The sequence below is a fragment of the Ixodes scapularis genome, unplaced genomic scaffold (assembly GCF_016920785.2).
Source record: "Ixodes scapularis isolate PalLabHiFi unplaced genomic scaffold, ASM1692078v2 PGA_scaffold1__304_contigs__length_218370807, whole genome shotgun sequence".
In the NCBI taxonomy this organism is placed as follows: domain Eukaryota; kingdom Metazoa; phylum Arthropoda; class Arachnida; order Ixodida; family Ixodidae; genus Ixodes; species Ixodes scapularis.
Window position 1 is genome coordinate 61,445,123 of NW_024609846.1, and position 18,361 is coordinate 61,463,483.

Sequence of the window (18,361 nt, forward strand, 5' to 3'; positions counted from 1 at the left end):
GAGAGGCGTTCCACCGCGAATTTCTTCCCGCCGACTACGAGAGAAGGATGCGGCGGGAGCTCGAACAGCGAACAGCTCGAACAGCGAGTTCGTACGAGCCATGCAAGAGCTCTTCGAGCTCGCAGAACCCTCAGCTCCCAATGCAGAGCGAGTGGAACGCGTCATACGCCAAAGCCACCCGACTTTCGCTGCGTATCTTTGAGGCAGCTGTTTCCGCGAACTGAACGAGCTCGCCTCCGAGGCCCGGCGCCTTCAGGGAGACATTCTCGCTGCCCGTGCGTACCGGCCTCCGCCCCCAGCGTCAGCGGCCCTGTGCTCGGGATGGCGTGTCCCCGCTCCACGCTGCGCGTAGAGCAGGGACACGCCATCCCGAGCACCGAGGCGCTACGTTTCCGCAAACTATGCGTAAGATCAGGGCCGAGACACGTACGCAATCTCAGATCGTGCGCTCGACCCGTACTCCTACAGTAGACGAACAAGCCGGCTGACGCCGCAGTTCAGAAAAACCGACTCGCGCCCCAACGACGCAGCGAGGCAGGAGGAAACGAGGATCCCTCAATCTCAGTGAGCCGATGCACGCTACGACATAGACGGCGAAAACCAAAACGCATGGCGGAAACCCCAGCGAGGCGACGACAGAAGATGTTTCCGGTGCAATCGCCCCGGTCATCTCGTTCGCCAGTGCCCGGAGCGGCCGAACGCGGAATCGCACCGCGCGGGAAACGAGTGAAGCCAACGGTAAACGGCCCTTAGACGGACGGACCGGTGGCTAACAAAGAATCAGAGGGTCCCATGGCCACTCTTTTACCGACCGCCTACAGAATAGGCTTTTTGACCGGCACACCGGCCCCGTTCATTTCTGTAACGATCGCCGGCAAGCCATTCAAGGCACTCCTCGACACCGGAGCAAGCGCTTCGATGTTCGGAGACGAAGTGTTGACTCACCTCCGACAGAATTCTGTCCGACTCCGAGAATGCAACACTGCCTTTCACCTAGCCTGCGGAGCCGCCCTTTCAGCTGGTACCGCACGGCTGGTCGCGAGATGGGAGAATCGAGTAAGACGACTACGCTTCGTTCATCTCCCTGGCCTATCGGTGCCCATTATTTTGGGCAGAGACTTCCTTGCCAAAACAGGCATTGCAATCGACGTCAGCAGCGCAGGCTATCGGGAGGGCACTTTTACACCCCTGAAACCTTTCTGCGAACCCCCGGCCGTACCGCCAACGCCACCATTGGGGCACGCGACGAGCAGTCGAGAGGAAGCGAGGGACTCCCTAAACCGGGTCATTGACCCCAAGACACTGAGTCCAGCTCCGATGGCAGCGAGCGCCGCCCCCATTGGGGAAATGACGCACCCACTGCTCACGCAATCATGCAGCGTGTCAGGGCGAGAAAAAGCCCGACTGTCGTTGTTGCTGCGCCGCTATGACGCAATGTTCACGGACCGACCGGGCTGCACAAATGAAGTGCGACATCGCATTGAGACGGGTGACGAACCGCCAAGAAGGCAGAACGCGCGACCCGTAAGCTTGGCTAAACGAAAAGCCATCGACTGTGCCCTGGACGAAATGATTGACACAGGAGTTGTCCGGCGATCTAACAGCCCCTGGGAATTCCCCGTGGTGCTGGTCCCGAAGAAGGACGGCAGCTCACGTCTTTGCGTGGACTACCGCCGTCTGAACGACGTCACACGAAAGGACGCTTACCCGCTACCGAGCATCGACTCGATTCTGTCCAACTTGGGCAGCGCGCTGTACTTCACCACCCTGGACGCTAGCCGAGGCTACCTCCAGGTTCGGATGGAGCCAGGTGACGAGGCAAAAACAGCCTTCTGTTGTCACTGCGGGCTTTTTGAATTCACACGAATGCCCTTCGGTCTGTGCGGAGCGCCAATGATGTTCCAGCGATTGATCGACGGAGTACTGGGAGAAGCCAAATGGAAACACGCAATGGCCTATCTCGACGACATTGTCGTCTGCTCCAACACCTTCGAAGATCACCTAAGTCATCTCGAGGACGTACTCGACCGGCTAAAAGCCACGGGAATGACCCTGAACCCCGAAAAGGCTCAAATAGCCGAAACCCGTATCGCCTTGCTCGGGTTCGAACTTGATCGCGGGCGCTTTGCGCCACATCCCAACAAACTACAGGCAATCCTGGAGTTTCCTGCGCCAACCGACGTGAGCTTCCTCCGTCGCTACTTGGGAATGGTGAACTTCTATTGCCAATTCATCCCAAACTGCGCGACGCTTCAAGCACCACTGACACGCCTATTGCGAAAGTCCGTGAGTTGGAGCTAGGGTCCCGAGCAGGAAGCGGCCTTTCGCCGCACCTCCCGAGCGCTCGCGGACACAGCTGAACTCATGCTACCCGACTTGAACAAGCCCTTTCTGATCCAAACAGATGTCAGCAATCTGGGCTTGGGCGCGGTCCTGCTCCAACAGCACAAAGGTGTACTCCGACCGGTGGCCTTCGCCAGCCGCTCGTTGACGCCAGCTGAAAGGAACTACAGCACATGCGAACAAGAGTGCTTGGCCATCGTCTTTGCACTCCGGCGTTTCGACATTTATGTCGACGGGACCACTTTCGTGATCGAAAAAGATCACCAAAGCCTAATATGGCTCTCCCAACTTCGCGAACCCGCTGGTCGCTTGGCAAGATGGGCTTTGATGCTGCAAAAATATGACTACGTCGTGCGGTACCGGAAAGGCAGCACAAACGTGGTGGCGGACGCATTGTCACGAGCCCCCGTAGACTGCACACAAATTTCCGCAAAGACCCAGGCCGAGCCAACGACACTCACAGTGTCAGGCGAAGCCGTGACTCAGTCCCAAAGGGAGGCAGCAGATCTGACCACCCCGGACGAGACGATCAACCACCTAGACGCAGTGAGCGCAATGGGAATCGTGTTCAGCAAAGAAGAGCTTCTGAAAGCCCAGCAGAATGATCCGTTTTGTCGAAAGGTGATCGACGGACTCGCGAAAAAGTTTGACGCCGTGGAGGCGGGCGGTGCGACCGCCGGGCGCAACACTACTGGTATTGTAGTAGGCGCCGAGTGCCGGGACGTATCTGGTATTGGTGCGGGCACGGAGGATTCATATCTGCTGAGCAATGACGGGCTCTTACTGAGGTACATACCCTCCGAGAAAGACTCTGACGAGGCGTTCAAGGTAGTGGTACCCCGCAGTCTGAGAAACGCAGTTTTGCGCTACTATCACGACTCGCACTTGGCCGGACACGCGAGCGGCTCCAAGACTTACTCAAAGTTATGTCGCATCGCCACCTGGCCGGGCATGAAACGGGACGTTTTCCGTTATGCCCGCACCTGCCACTCGTGCCAAAGCTTCAAACCAAGAGGTGGCAAACCGCCGGGCCTAATGCAACCGATTCCGAGCCAGCAATCATGGTCTCTGGCAGCCTGCGACGTGGTCGGCCCCCTACCGAGGAGCCCTGAAGGACACCAGTATCTGCTGGTTGTAACTGACCACTTCAGCAAATGGACGGAACTTTTTCCACTCCGTAAGCTGACAACCCGAGCGATCACGGAGAAGCTCATGGAGGTTTTCACCCGTTTTGGGTTCCCCGAAGCTCTTTTGACTGATCGAGCGAGCTACTTCGTCGGGAAGGTATTCGTGGACGTGTGCAAGGCCCTTGGCATAAAGCACAAAACAACCACGCCATACCACCCGCAGTCGAACATCACGGAGCGATGTAACAGAAACATCAAACCAATGCTGGCCGCCTTCGCGGAAAGGCACCGTGACTGGGACACATATATCCCCGAGATCAAGTTCGCACTTCGGACCACTCTCAACCGTTCGACGGGCTTCACCCCCGCTTTCCTCACATTCGGGAGAGAGCTTCCGAACCCCATGGACCGTGTCCTAGGGGCGAGCGCTGGGGTGGACAACGCGCAGCCGACGCAAACGGACCACGCACGGCAGCTACAAACTCGGATGACGGAAGCCTTCTCAAAGGCGCGTCGCAATCTCGGGGTAGTGCGAGCGAAACAAAAAGCTCAGTACGACCGCTCGCATCGAGATCTCCGCTACAAAGCGGGCGATCTCGTCCTCAGACGCAACCATGTTCTGAGTGATGCCAGAAAAGGCTTCTCGGCCGCATTGGCTCCGAAGTGGTGTGGCCCGTACCGAGTACAAGAGATTCTCTCCCCACTCGTGTACAAGCTGACAAACTTGCAATCAAGAAAAGTCGGTGGGCCGGTGCATGTATGCGATCTGAGACCCTACCATGAGAGGGAAAACGGGGCCAACGAGCAAACTCAGCCTCCGCAAAAACATGCACCCGCAGCGCGAGATAACGCCGACGATGAACAACAGGCGTCTGGCTACAATCTGCGTAGACGGAGGAACTAATATCCGAAGTTTTCGTAGAGGCAGCCCCTGTAAGTGGCGAAATGTCACATTAAGGGAAGTGCAAAGCACAATACACCTGCTGCCTTTGCGAACGCACCAGACACCATTGTTTACTGGCAAGCAGTGACCTAGATAGGTCACCGCTGCGTTCGCTCCCGGACCAACCCGTAGGGGAATCCCCAAACCACGGCTTCCGAGGGAAAGGGTAGGCGTAACGGCCATTCGTCAGTTATTGCCACCTACGCTCACGTGTGCCACACGTCAACACAAGAGCGCGGTGCGAGCGTCGTCACAAGCGGTCGGAGACCAAGTGGTCATTCTACCGCAGTACATTCCGCACCTACGAAGAAGATCTCCAGCCTTTGCTTCGCGTCATTCGGGAGTTGCTGTCTCCTGGCTACGGCAGTTCAGCAGCGTCCAGGAACCACAGCTGCGCGTGACTCGTCAGGCGGTCCCGCTACCCCAGCCGGCCGCGGGCCAAACCAGCAACCCGTCGTTTTCGTGGGCCGTCGGGATCAACATCCGGCCAGGGACTGCCCGTTCATCATCTTCGGGACCCGCGCCGCGGTCGGAAAGCTCGCCGACCAGGGACCAGCTGTTCCCGTTCGTCCCGTGACAAGTCCCAAGGGCCCCAGGGACCTGGCGCAGTTCGCCCAGCAGGTCTCGCAGGGCATGCACTACACCGGTAGCCGAGGGACAATCCACCGGGACCTGGCCGTCCGGAACGTGCTCGTCGACGAACACGGCTGCTGGGTCACCGACTTCGGACACTCCATGAGCACTGGGACCCCGAGATGGACGTCTACCACCAAAAGTCCAAGGGCGCCCTTCAAGTCCGACGTCTGAGCGTTCGGCGGAATGCTGCTGTGGGACATTCGTCACTTTGGGCTCGACGCCCCACCCCGGCCTGGGCACTCAGGAGGTGACCCGCCAAGTGCGCGACCGTCACGGGATGACGCAGCCGACCAACTGCCGCTGGGAGCTGTACCGCTGGTGAGGGACCGTTGGACGAACTTTTGGACCATGGACCTATGAGCCGGGCTGTTGTGTCCCGTGGCGGCCTTTTTCTTTTTTTTATTATTTTAGTCTAGTTATGTGTTTGTGTCAATAGATCCGTTTGCGGGTGACTATTGGCTAAGGAGGGGGGAGTGTGGGGATTGTGATCCTTCAACATTCTGTCGTGTCAGCGTTTTGGCACGCCGTGGCGGCCGCGCCAACATAGCGAGAGGTGGCGCTGCTTACCACTGTGAATGGCTTCCTCCTCTCCCCCTTCGGGGCGATTTCCATAACGAACCCCCGCACAAAGGAGATCGACGTGTCGCTCCTTGATCGGCCACTTCGCCCGGCGCCCCGCCGTTATCTTAAAACCAGCAGACGGCAGTATCACTGGGCTCTTCTTCCTGGGATTCGGCGGCGGCGACAACGGGGAGCCGTGCGGTGCACCGGTGAGCGTTTACCCCGTCCTTTGTATCTTTGTGAACGACCGTTCGGCCGTGGGCGATCTCCACACTGACGGCGTTCACCAGCTTTAGCCGCTGTGTTCTCGTTATTTGTTTCTTTGTAAATAAACAGAGTTTATCACCGTTACCAACGTGACTGGTGTCTGTTTGCGCTCAACGAGCAGCATGCCACGCGAGTACGAACCCGCTTCGCAATAGAGCGTCACGCCGCAAACGTGGTACTCCCAAAGGCAGTGGCCCCCAGGAGAACCACAGTACAGCGGTGACTATACATCTGAAAGTGCCTGCCTAAACGCGAAACTGCAAGCATCGCAGAGGGTGTTGCTGTTTGTAATGCTTTTGACAAACTATTTAAACATTAGGTTTCGCTTTGCTGGACTATTCATAGCTCTCAAATTAGACGCTCCAAGCATGTGATGCTCACATTGCATACCGGCTGCTTTCAACAATTTTAGGAATTAAATTCAGAGGATGAAAGCTCATCATTTGACGGAGCAGCTCTGTAAATACCTATGGTTAGGAATCTGAAGCCGCAGGAATGTCGCGGAAGCGAATACAGTAAAATGAAACCAAATAGAGAAAAAGGAGACAATTTATCGCCTTCAAAATTTACTATTAAGGTGCATTCCCACCGGCAATATAAAGCGCCCGCGCGATGCAACTAGATCGTATCGCAAAAAAATCAGATGGTCACACTGGCGTGCACGATGAGCGAGTCGTTTCTCGAAAACTCAAGCTCCGAACACCGCTGATTGGCTTAGCTGCTGCAAGACTAGATAGCAATGCAAAAAGTTGGGTCAGCTATAGTCTGTTGCAACTCAAGAAGGTAGGATGAGGTAAAGGAAGGCCGGGGAGAAGGAAGCTGAGGGGGGACGAGAGGAGAGGAGGAAACCGCCTCTCCTCTCCAGCGTTCTGTCAGCTTCCTCCTCCCCGGCCTTCCTTTCCCTTGCCCTACCTTCTTGAGTTGCAAGGGACTACTATAGCGACTCCCCGAAACGCACTGCTTTTTTTCCGCGATGGTCACTTTTCTGTGCGATTGCTGCACATCGCCGGTGTGAATGCGCCTTTATTGCTTCTAAACTTGAACTGCTTGCAAGCACTGTATGTGCTCCCACTAGATAATTAAAAAAAAAAAAAAAACTGTGCATTGACTTTTCTTTTGTACTATTTCTTCAAAAACAAAACCCGACCACCAAAAAAATGTCTTCAAAAAAATGTTGTTAAAGGGGTTAATTGGTGCATAGCCTGACTATAGGGTGTTTTCACCGATGTCATTTCGTTCACTATATTGTTGTTATCAGCAGTCTAGCATATGCAGAAGGCGAGCACTCCAAAGATTCACAATGCACCCTCAAATTATTAGTGCACAAAAGCTTACAAGTTTCATTACGCTGATATCTAACAAATGGTGGATTTTGTCATGCGAAAACACCCAACAAAAAAGTCAAATTCGTTGCACCGAGGTTCAAAGCATGGAAAATTAAATCTACCTTGAAATAGTGTTGGCTATCTTTACTCTGGATAGGCAATTATGACAGCCCTGAAATCTAATGAGCATCTTGCAGTTCATACATAACAGCACCCCTGGAACAATGCTCATCCAGATCGTAACGGGGCAGGGGTGGAGACCAAACCAAGGAATGGTTGCTGGGTCCTGCAGAATGAGCTTCACTCCACATGCTGTGGTGCATTAATTAATGCATTTGGTGATTGGTCCCAAACAAACTCACCACCTTTAACATTGTTTTTGTGCTGAATGGTCTTTGAGAGTGTGTGTACAGTTAAGGCACTACAAAAGGTAGCTGGCATCTGATACGATGCGTTGGCGTCACATTTGACGAGTGAGCAATAATGTAAGTCCACTGTGAAAGTTAGACCAACAAAAAAAGACTTGTCACTCCTCGTTGTCTCAAGGCCCTACAGAGTTGATTTGCCAAGTTCTAACAGCATATGAATTTGTTTGTAGAGCACAGAAATACCTACTCGGAAAGATTTCCACACTGGAAACCGTATACTGACATATGCCCTAAGCTGAAGAATGCCCCCTTGCCTCCACAACCCTAATAATAAAACAAGTGTAATGTAACCTTTGAAACAAGCGACTTTCCCGACAAGAAGCGTGAAAATTTCGTAAATTCAAAGAGAGCCGTACAACCAATTTCGAAGATTGCACATATATATTCCCGTAGTTTCTGAAAAGCCTCTAGTTGGTTGAGCACATGAGCAGATGTGAACAGAGCAGCAATTCGGCAGAACAAAAGGGACAAACTAAGAGAGTTCACAAAATTTACATCGGCACATTTCAGTTACAATGACTTCAGCGAGCACTAGATGAATGAAAAGAAAAAGCAAAAGTCTTGCAAAAACCTCTGGAGTTGTTCGGAACGCTGAAATGTGTATTTAAAGCTAGCAGGGAAGCTCCGTGATGCGATAGACTCTGTTCACTGCCAGATGTTTCACGAGGCACTGCTTCAACCCCAGCTATTAAATTGTTGTAAACACTTACAAAATGGGAGAGCAAGGCATAAAAAGGAATTTGCCTTTCATTTAGTCATTGCTGCACCACCCAGCATTACAAGTGAAGTCCCACTTCTGTCAATAATACTGCCACAGTCTCACCTCATGTGATGTTACTGCAATTAGTCCAAACCAGTATATGTTCCTTCCATCGCTGTCACAAATATTGAGGGCAATAACACACTACACAAAATGACTGGGGCACAAGATCTAGAACAACAGTTCACGTTTGCTTCATTGTCTCGCTTGTCCCACTTTTCTAGCTTCAGACTCGAAAGCGATAACCCTGATATGTCCTCTCTGCCATCTATCTAACCTAGGCAGAAAATATGGTGACAGCAAAAACTTTAAGGGCAGTTCAGTCATTGCTTTTCACTTGTAAAGAGGTACCAAAGGAGGTTGGAGAACCACTGTCAACTGTCACTTGTAAAGACAACTAGAGAACTGTCACAAGTACACGTAGGAGAGCGCGTTGGATGGACTACGGTTCACATGGAAAGAAAAACACTGAAAATATACGAGGGACAGACACACACAGTTCTTTCAATGAGCAATGCCATTTAAATGATGCCCATCACACTGGGAAGAACCACTTTGGTCACAAAGAAAATTAAGGAAAGACGAAAATACTAGAATGCTGAAAATTAAGGGAAGACAACAATACTAGAAATACTGGTGTCGATATCGCTGTTGTTATCAACACCAGAGCTGGAATTCCTAGCGTCAGAGTTGTCATAGGAAAAGCCTCCTCCAATATTCTTCTTCCTTTTCAGGAAGTTAAATTCAGCTATCTTTACTTTTATCTTTTTCTAGTGTTTTCGTCTTCCCTTAATTTTCTCTATGGCCCAAGTGGTTCTTCACAGTGTGATGGGCATCATTTAAATGTTGTTGCTCTTTGAAAGAACAGTGTGTGTCTGTCCCTCGTATATTTTCAGTGTTTTTATTCTTTCCGTGTGGACTGTCACAGTGGTGAGATTCACCCCAAATTGTGTGCATTGTTTTCCAACAAACTGCCTCTCTGGCTTCGATGCCATCTTTCTACACATCACCGAAATGCTGACACCAGGAGGAGAGATAACATAATCTATGACTTATCCTCCCTTGTTGACGGAGGCATCTGATGCCAGCTTCTCCCACGCCATTCTCCTATAGACGATTGCAAGCTGGGCGACCGGCCGCTGCCCGTGCAATTGCAAGCTCCAATGCTACGTTCACATGCACGCTGCACTTGCTTGCGCGCATGGGGCACCAAGCTTACAATTGTCTATAAGGTTACACAAAGAAAGCAGCTTGACTGGAATCACTCATACATTTATTTTAGCATTTCATGGGTTCAGCAGAGCAATGGGCTCAGTTTAAAGTCAAAGCAACAGAAATAGGTTTAAACTTACTCTGAGTGTGAAGCAAAAATTTTTACTTGCAGCCTATAAAACTGTTGGCTGTTACACAAATAGCGATTTGATACCTGCATAATTATCTTTTCTATGACATTGAACTGCTACTAAAATTATTACAAACAACATAATTAAACTTGCAATTTCAGGATTAGCAATCTAACAAGAAACAAAAAGAAGACATGAACCCACATGACATAAGCATGTCAAAAGCCTTTCTTTGAGTAAAAACGTTAGGCAATTCGCAAACCAGCATATGTAGCATGAACAATCAGGAGTGTGAGATGACCTGCTGTTGCTTAGTCTCCAATCTGAAAGGCTTTTGAATGCATGCATGACGGGGCCCCGTATCACAAAATATGGATCAACCTTAAAACTGTAAATGAATGCAAATGAAAAAGGTAAAACTATGCCAAAGCAATTGAATTATATGACAGAGGATCCACACTTTTTGAAGAGGAAATAAAAGACAAAACCTCCCCAGTGTGGAGGCTTCCTTTCCTCGAGCAAGTCTAGTACTATCCTTATCTTTCTGTGGACAGAGCAAAGTTGATGTACCAGCAAACAGCAAACTCCGCCCAATTTATCTAATTGGCACAATTCAAAACCCAATCCAATGTTAGTAAAACAAAGTATGCATGATAAAGAAACGCTAGACAATATGCAAAAATTCCAAAAGGCTACAGGAGCGGTGCCACCAGAACACTTTCAATCTGGTATCTCGCTCAAAAGTTGAAGCAGAGACTGGCCAGTCCCAAGCAACTCCAGTCGAACAAGACTACTTTCCTACTGTACACCACCAATATACACATTAATTTTAGGCCTATTCACTATAGGGTACATTATAAGGCTCTGTACAAACACAGGTTTATGCCACGAACATCCCATGTTAACCGGACTTGGAACTTGCTCCTGTATTATCATCGCTGCTCTACTTTTCAATGCCAAACACAAGTAGGTCCTTGTAGCTCGGTGTTCCTCAGTGCCAAAATTTCTAGCTCATTCCTCGCAGCACTAATTTATGCACACTGAATCATAACACCAAGAGCACCCGAGCACGCTATGGCATGGGGGGTGAGCCATTCACAACATAGGCAAAGAAACAAAGGAGGGACACAAAAGTTTGTTTGGAATACAGATATCCATCGCATGTTGGCAGAGCTCCTTGAAAGTGTTGATACAAGATCTTCCAGAATGTCAGTCAGCTGCCATTCCTACGAGCACAAAGTCAACAAAGTATCTGCCTCGGTTTATATTTTCAATCATACCATTCCACATAGGAGGCGAGTCAGAACAGAGGACATGCAAGCCACGTAGAAGCACTCTTGAGCGCATTTCTCCGAGGCGGCCCCATCCTTCCCACGACAGTCCACAGTGCACATGTGCATCCGAACTAGGGAATCCCAAGTCAGGACCCAAGGAACCGTAAGCCCCCTTCACGCAACAAGGAACAGTCCCGCTGACCCGTCATTCAAAACGCTTCTGATGCAGCCCTTGGAGTGAAATATGTCTGCTCAAAGCTATGCGGAGCGCAAGTTCATTTGCTTTTCGAACTGGGGATGCAATGATATCAGAAAACCGAGTTCTAATTGGCTGATTGAAAAAAAAATAGAGGGTAAACCTCCAGGCATCTGGCATTGAGGTCTACTCGCAATCATTCCAATCTAGCCAATCAGAGCTTGGCGTTCCAACATCACCGCAACCCCTGCGCAAGCAGCAAACGAAATTGCGCTTCGCACAGTTATGAGCCCACGAAGCACATATTCTACGGAGACCCCATTGACATGGGATAAAAGCATGTTTACCCCCCAGACCAAGACAAAACCACCAAAATTTGCATCATGCCTCTTCTTTAAATGACAAGCCATACTACAGATAATCCCTTACTAGTTGCTGAGAATGACGAGTTTTGTATTGTGCAAGTGATGCCATTAGAGAGGTAGTGTCAGCGACGAAATGCCAGTTCAGAGCTATGCTACTCAAAGGTACCAGTTTTTAATACATGCACAAAAAACACTGCTGCGGAGCAGAGAAATATAGAAGTACTCGTGCAACCTTGCCAGAGACAGATATGCAGATGGTTTCAGGGTCCAGCACAAGGTAACGTTAGTCTGCGTCACAGAGACTATAGGTTCACATGCGCTCCTCGACTCACGCACGGGTATAGACATTCGCTGCTTTTCGTTCGAATATAACCATGACCTCCCAAATTGCGAAGTGCTTCGGGATAAACTTTCCAAAAGATCTCGCTTTCGCGGCTTAAGCGTCAGTCTGGAAGAATGGCTTACCAGACTTTGGCTGACGAAAGAGAACAACGTTTGAGCGCACCTTTTATGATTCCACATCTTGATCCGGAACTACTACCTCGAGCAGGACGTGAGCTCGACACGCGAGCAACAGTCGAACATACCGTGCAGCGCGCTCGCGGATAGTCCAACCTAAGCATAGAAAAACACTTGAAACGTAGCCGGATGCGTTAACCTCATAAAAAAACAGGCGCAAGTGTCGGGAGGTTTTTTGAACAGCTGGTCCGGCACTACGGGCGACTCACAACAGCGCTGCCGCAAGCATGAGCACAACGAGCTTGCTAAGCTACTCTCACACGGCGTTTCGAAATCGCGCACTAAGACTCTTTTTAAAACAAAACATGCAGGACGTGTGGTGGTGTACCTTGAAGTCGGTCGCTCCATTCAAAAGTAAGACTGGCAAGACGAGTGTCAAAGAATCGCGTAATGCTTCCTACTGATCTCTGACCATCGTTTTTTAGATTTCTTTTTGGGCAGGAGCCCCACCAGGGTTAGGAGCGGATGCTTCTAAATCTGTGTGTGCGTCTTTGGCACGTTAAAAGGGCAGGCAAATATTTATGCAGATGGGGAGACTTGACGAACGAGAAGTGCGTTGCGAGACGTCAATGTTTATCTACGGTTCCGTCTACGAACCAACCGCGGTTCTCTTCCGCGCTTGCACGGTTGAGGTGGTGCTTGTGGTTGCGTTGTTCGGACAGAAAACTCACAGGCAAAGACTTACCAATTTGAGTTAGGGGTGCTCCTCCAGCGGCGACATCGCGAATGTTTTGAAATCAACCTGACAATAGCAGCCAAAAATCCAAAATGAATGCAGACTATCGTTCTGGCTGGCACCGCAGTTGGTGTACTACCGTCTTGCGACTGGTTTATAATTAAACAGTTAAATACATATAAAAACTATTATGAACCCCTGCAATGTTTATTTGTAAGTTATATAAGATTATTAGTGTTTAACTATTAATTTCGTATTTACAATAAATTTTAAAATTCTGCGGGCCTTTAAGATGGCAGCCTCCTGTCGTAATGCGTGTTTTTACCATGTGCGCTTGTTTTGATTGATCATGTCAAAGTTCTCTCAGTAGTAATGTCGCGAATAATCGTCAAAAACCTCCCCAAAAGGGTAAGATGTTCATTTTCTCAATATAAAAGTGCAATATTGCGTCGTCATCGTTTGAGATCGTGGAATGTTTGAATCGACTCACTGTTCCAACTTTCCAAAACCCAGGTGAAAGAAGACAGGCTGCGGGAGTTTTTCTCCAGCAAGGGTACCATCACAGACCTCCAGCTGAAGTACACGAAAGAGGGTGTCTTTCGCCGGTTTGCTTTCGTGGGTTACAAGGATGAAGCTCAAGCGGCCGTCGCGAAGGAATATTTTCACAACGCGTACCTCGACACTTCAAAGTTGCAGGTAACATGCCTTGTTGATTGCCTCGCACCCCCCCCCCCCCCCCTCCCCCACCCCCTCCCCTTCGTTTCCTCGTTTACGTGGTCCACACAGTTCCCTGAATTAAGAGGCCTCAATTATTTTACCTTTCCAACAAAACAATACTTCAAGATGGCAATTTCACCATGTCGTGGCAGTGGGTTCTAATTTATATAGTAGAAAAAAAAGTAATTGTAATGGCCTAAACAGTTACAGTTACCCAATCAAAAAGTAACAGTGTTATAGTTACAAGTTACCAGTATTAAAGAATAACGTGGTACAGGTAAAAGTTACCAAAGTCATACATAACCCGCCACTTGACTCGGCTGTCGTTGGCCCTGGCAAGTTTTTTGGCCCTATTTTTTACAGAAAGGGAGCTACGGTTTATAATTTCACATGATAAAACCGACCTGTGACATGCACCTTTGACGAAAAGTTTAGACTGCTACGTACAGGCGCCAATTTTTATGGCTTATTTTAGGTTGAGCCTGGTTATTTCAGTTACCCTTTATATAAATAAAAAAATAGTACTGAAACTGTTCTTTCTTTAAGCCCTCTTCTACCATTGGCCCAACATGCACTGATTGTATATTGAAACCAATAACTATCGAGCTTGAAAAGACTAAGCTTAGCCAAAAGAATTATAAATAGGTAGAAAGAGACTCCAAAAGATGTTGTCGAACCTGGTGAAAACGAGCAGAGTATAGATGTTTTGGTGTGGATAAAACTTTCTTCTGTTAGGATAAAAGCTTAAATCAGTAAGATACAGATAATAAATTTTTGTGTCTCATTTTTTTCCCTGTCCAGACTCTTGATAGCTTGCAAAGACACAGCTTCATTTACCATTTTGGTGTTTTTCTACTGCATGCATCCTATTCACTGTGTTAATTTCACACTTTACTAGTAACACCTCAGTGCAAGTATTAATTACCACCAGCACCGCTGCATTATGTGACATAGGCGAGTCGTGCATAGCCGATCCCCAAACAAAATGTAAAAGGAGAGGAGGAGGCAGAGGGAGTTCGCGAGGAACCTCCTGGGGAACTTCAATTGCCAGCCAACGTTTTGTGAGGAGACTTAGCCAAAGAAACTAAACTTGTTAGTGAAACCATTGACTACCAGCCTGAGACTTTCAAAGGGGCTTGTAAGGCCGCATACAGAGTGGATATATGGTGTGTCCGCGCGAGTTTGTTTTGTTTCCTTTTGCATTCTTGGAACTGCCATCATCTCAGCTGCTCGGGGCCCAACCCTTTGATTTGTATTTGTAGCACAAATTCTACTAGAAATTGCTAATGTCGGTTGAGGGCTTGGCTTATGCTCTAACCCCTTGGTTCCGGCTAGGGGTAACAACACAGACCCCTACAAAAACCCAAGATATGCGAGGGAGTGCAACTTTTGGCGTGGACTTGAGCTCCTCATGGTATATATCAGTTATGCAATAATCTATGAATTTGTATGAAGATTTAATGCACAAAAGGTCAGCACCTTGAATTTCTTCCTGTTCCACCATTGCCGCCAATTGCCAACCGCTTGCTGTCAGCTACAGCCCCATCCAACCTCAAGGGCAAAAAGCTTTACTAGGCTCCTGAATTACACAGTTAATACCAGTGCCCAGTTATTGAACAGTAATTGCTTACACTCAGCAGTCGAAAATTACCAGTGCTGTGGGATTTTGGTTCGAAATTCATTTTTAAGAACCTTATTTGATTTATGATCGACAGATACCTGAAACTTGCTCTTGTTGGGTATGTGTCGTGAGCCTGTACCTGCTTTGTTTGTTTTATTCTTTGACTTATATAATGCCTAGTACACTCCCATGGCATTCAGTAGTTCGAAGCACATTGTCCTGTAATTCCAGGTGGACATCTGCAAGGCACTCGGCGATGCAGAGAAACCTCGTGCTTGGAGCAAGTACTCCAAGGACAGTTCTGCTTACCAGAAGATGCATCCCGAAGAGAAGAAGCCAAAGGTGGCGGCCCCCTTCTCTTTTTGTCGTCCAAAAGTGCACCACGATGGAGCAACTTTTAAATTTCCTCTCGTTACACCCTGCAGCCACCAAAGCCCGAGAAACCCAAGAAGGAGAACTTTGCGGAAGCCTTCCTGAAAGATGTGAGTCTGGCTTTGTGTTACAGTCAAACGGCCTTATAACAAAGTTTTCGGAACCGGCGAAATTTTTCGTAGTACAAGTAACTTCGTTACAGTAGTTGAACGCAAAAAATTGATCACCCAAAACTAAATTTTTGTTATCGCATATTGACATACCTGCACGACATTCGAGGTGTTTTAGGGAAAATTATAGCACCAAATATAGTATGAGTGACATCATAAACGAGGTTTTGCACTTTGACTGTTGACTTATCAAAAAGGGAAACGGTGACCGAGTTCTAGTGCATCGCAGCTCGGAGCACGGCTTGCCGCTGAATCTTGGCATCTGAAGCTCGATTAACTTTTCTTTTTTTTTAATTAAAATTGTACCGGCACGTATTCGTGTACTCACCACTGCGTGATGCAATTTAAAGACGCAAGGCTAGTGGTCGTACCGCCACTGCCGCCACTGGTAAAGTTAGTCATTTACGGCCGAGACACCAGGTGCTCCTTGCTGCAACCTAATTTCTCGCTATCCAAACATCCACACAACAAACTTAAGTGATTTATCGAAATATGAATCGCAGCAATCGCTAGACCGCCGACGTCAACCCATGGTCACGCAGCAAATGAGGTGTTCGCCAACTGTGTAAATTTGGCCTTTGGTAAGTTGAGAGGCGGCTTGTGCCGCCACGCATCATTCGCAGAAGGCTTTCAAAGTGGCTAGGCTGCTCTCATAGGAGTGGGCGCAGCAGCCGTGACAGCACTACTGTAGCGGAATCAGCCACGGTTTTAAAACGCGATAGCTGCAGCATACGGTGCAACGAGGAAACACACAATCGAGCCGTTTGAGCCCTTTTTCACATCTGCCCGTCACAAAGAGGGGGCGCGTTTTTATGTGTGGCTCTACCGATTTCGCTTAAATTTTGACGTCGCAGATCCCATTTCCTCGACTGCATATTCTCACTTTGGGACTTGGATAAAGTCAGGTTAGGAATCTTGCTCAGCAGTGTGGAAAGGTTGCGAATGCCCATGAAAATACTTTCTCTATATATACTTTCGTCCGTGCGGCTCCTTTCAAATACATCGACGTAGATGCAGAATAAAAAAACGAATGCCCGCAAAAACGAGTGAACGAAAAAAAAAGAAAATCTCGTGTTGGAGTGGGGTGGCGCATACTCAAATAACGGAGGAAGCGAAAGAAAGTGCACTCACAGCTTGCAGCAGAGGAAGCACCACACATTCTCAGTTTTTGGTTTAAATCATTTATTAGCGTGAAACCTTGACTCTAGACGGTGCTATGTAACTATGTTGCTGCATACAGGCTTTCTATGCTGCAATATAGTTGCGTGGTGCCACCTAGACACAAGGTTGCACACTAACAGATTATTTGGACCCGAGAATGTGCGGCATGGCGACGGCAGTGGCGGTATCAACCATCGCTGCTGCTGCAGTATTTCTGTTCTCTACGCGTGTTACGAGCGACAATTTATGTAAAATCAATTACTTTTCACATCGAAATTATGTAATACCTCTCATTTTTGCTTTCTGGGGTCATTCAATTGCTTTGTTAACCAGAAATATTCGTTAAACAGGACTTCGTTACAGTAGTCAAAGAAACACATTGAACACTTAGAGGATTGGCCAGGACTTTATTTTACTTTGTTAAACGGGCATTTTCATAGTAGAGGCGTTCGTTATAAAGGCGTTTGACTTTATATTCTTTCTTCTTGTATGTCAGAAAGCTGACAGCATATTTTTTTAGTGCATGTGATGTTTTAATAAATAGGCTCTACAAGATAGTAGCTTCTATCATCGAAAGTGAGGTCTAACATATCTAGTGTGAGAAAGAAGTGTCCATAGAGAGGTATGGTAGGGTGCCAACATGTCTGTCTCAGGGTGAAGACTTCCCTTGTTGCACTGAGTTGGCCAGCACGTCATGCGCTGGGGCACTCGATGCGTGACTTGTGCAGTAAAATGGAGTCTTAAGCATTTGTTAAGGCTACATGCTCAAGCTGAGTCACACCGAATTGCACACACTTCAAAAGACATTAAAAAAAAAATTGGGCAGATAAATAGCTGAGATGTCACCACTCAAGCAAAAGCGCATATGTGTATGAAGGCACTCTTAGATATGGGCATTTCTCTTTCACATATGCTTCTTTTTCGCTGCTATGTGATATTTAGACAATATCTCAAAACTATTCATCCTGCATATTAAAGGGCAACTCCGCTTCATTTTTGTTGTTGAAAAAACAATGCCGTCCTCTTCATTGTCGCCTATGAAGACCACACACCAAAATATTACGAGCTACCGTAAAATCCCGAGAGATGCCCCACCCCCGAAAGATTGCTCACTCCTAGTAATAGTAGTGTTGGGATCAATGATGGCCTCGGCGTAAATGGGTCTGGTTAGCTATGGCGGGATATAACCAAACGTTGCTGACTGGGATGTACAGTCATCTTCGCTTCGTTGCCCCTTGCCACCATAACAGGCTTAGAACCAACACTACCTAAAAATAGCAATTTTTCAAACTTTTTTTTGATTGTACGTTGAAAGTTAGCCCACTCCATATTTTCACCTAATTTGCTTTTGATGTTAGGTAGGCTATCTCACTGGATTTTACGGTAGTTCCATCTAAATTTTTTTTAAACGGTCCGGCCAACATTGGAACGTGCAAAGTTACCGAATTTAGCTGACTCTTGCAGGCGAATTGAAGTGCAGTCAAGGCTACAGCGTTGGCGTAGCCAACATTGAGCTAAACGTCACCGCCATTGCCTCTTTTTGTTTGTTTTTACTTC

At 48.3% G+C, this 18,361-nt stretch overlaps 2 protein-coding genes across 6 annotated transcripts in view; one reads left to right on the plus strand and one right to left on the minus strand.

The window, feature by feature from the left end:
- LOC8026694 (ubiquitin-protein ligase E3B) overlaps positions 1 to 12,869 on the minus strand; it is a 68,986-nt gene extending 56,117 nt beyond the window's left edge. For all 4 annotated transcript variants that reach the window (XM_042290757.1, XM_042290754.1, XM_042290755.1 and 1 more), the window contains exon 1: positions 12,772 to 12,869. The gene's annotated coding sequence lies outside the window, so the exon portion shown is untranslated. The remainder of the gene's footprint in view (positions 1 to 12,771) is intronic.
- A 165-nt stretch (positions 12,870 to 13,034) lies between these two features.
- LOC8026693 (probable RNA-binding protein 19) overlaps positions 13,035 to 18,361 on the plus strand; it is a 120,831-nt gene continuing 115,504 nt past the window's right edge. The window contains exons 1-4 of one of the 2 annotated variants that reach the window (XM_042290758.1): positions 13,035 to 13,171; positions 13,277 to 13,459; positions 15,333 to 15,443; positions 15,527 to 15,583. In XM_042290758.1, coding sequence (XP_042146692.1) covers positions 13,136 to 13,171; positions 13,277 to 13,459; positions 15,333 to 15,443; positions 15,527 to 15,583 — 387 coding nt within the window. In that variant the 5' untranslated portion in view covers positions 13,035 to 13,135. The remainder of the gene's footprint in view (positions 13,172 to 13,276; positions 13,460 to 15,332; positions 15,444 to 15,526; positions 15,584 to 18,361) is intronic. The other variant, XM_042290759.1, reaches the window with a different exon arrangement.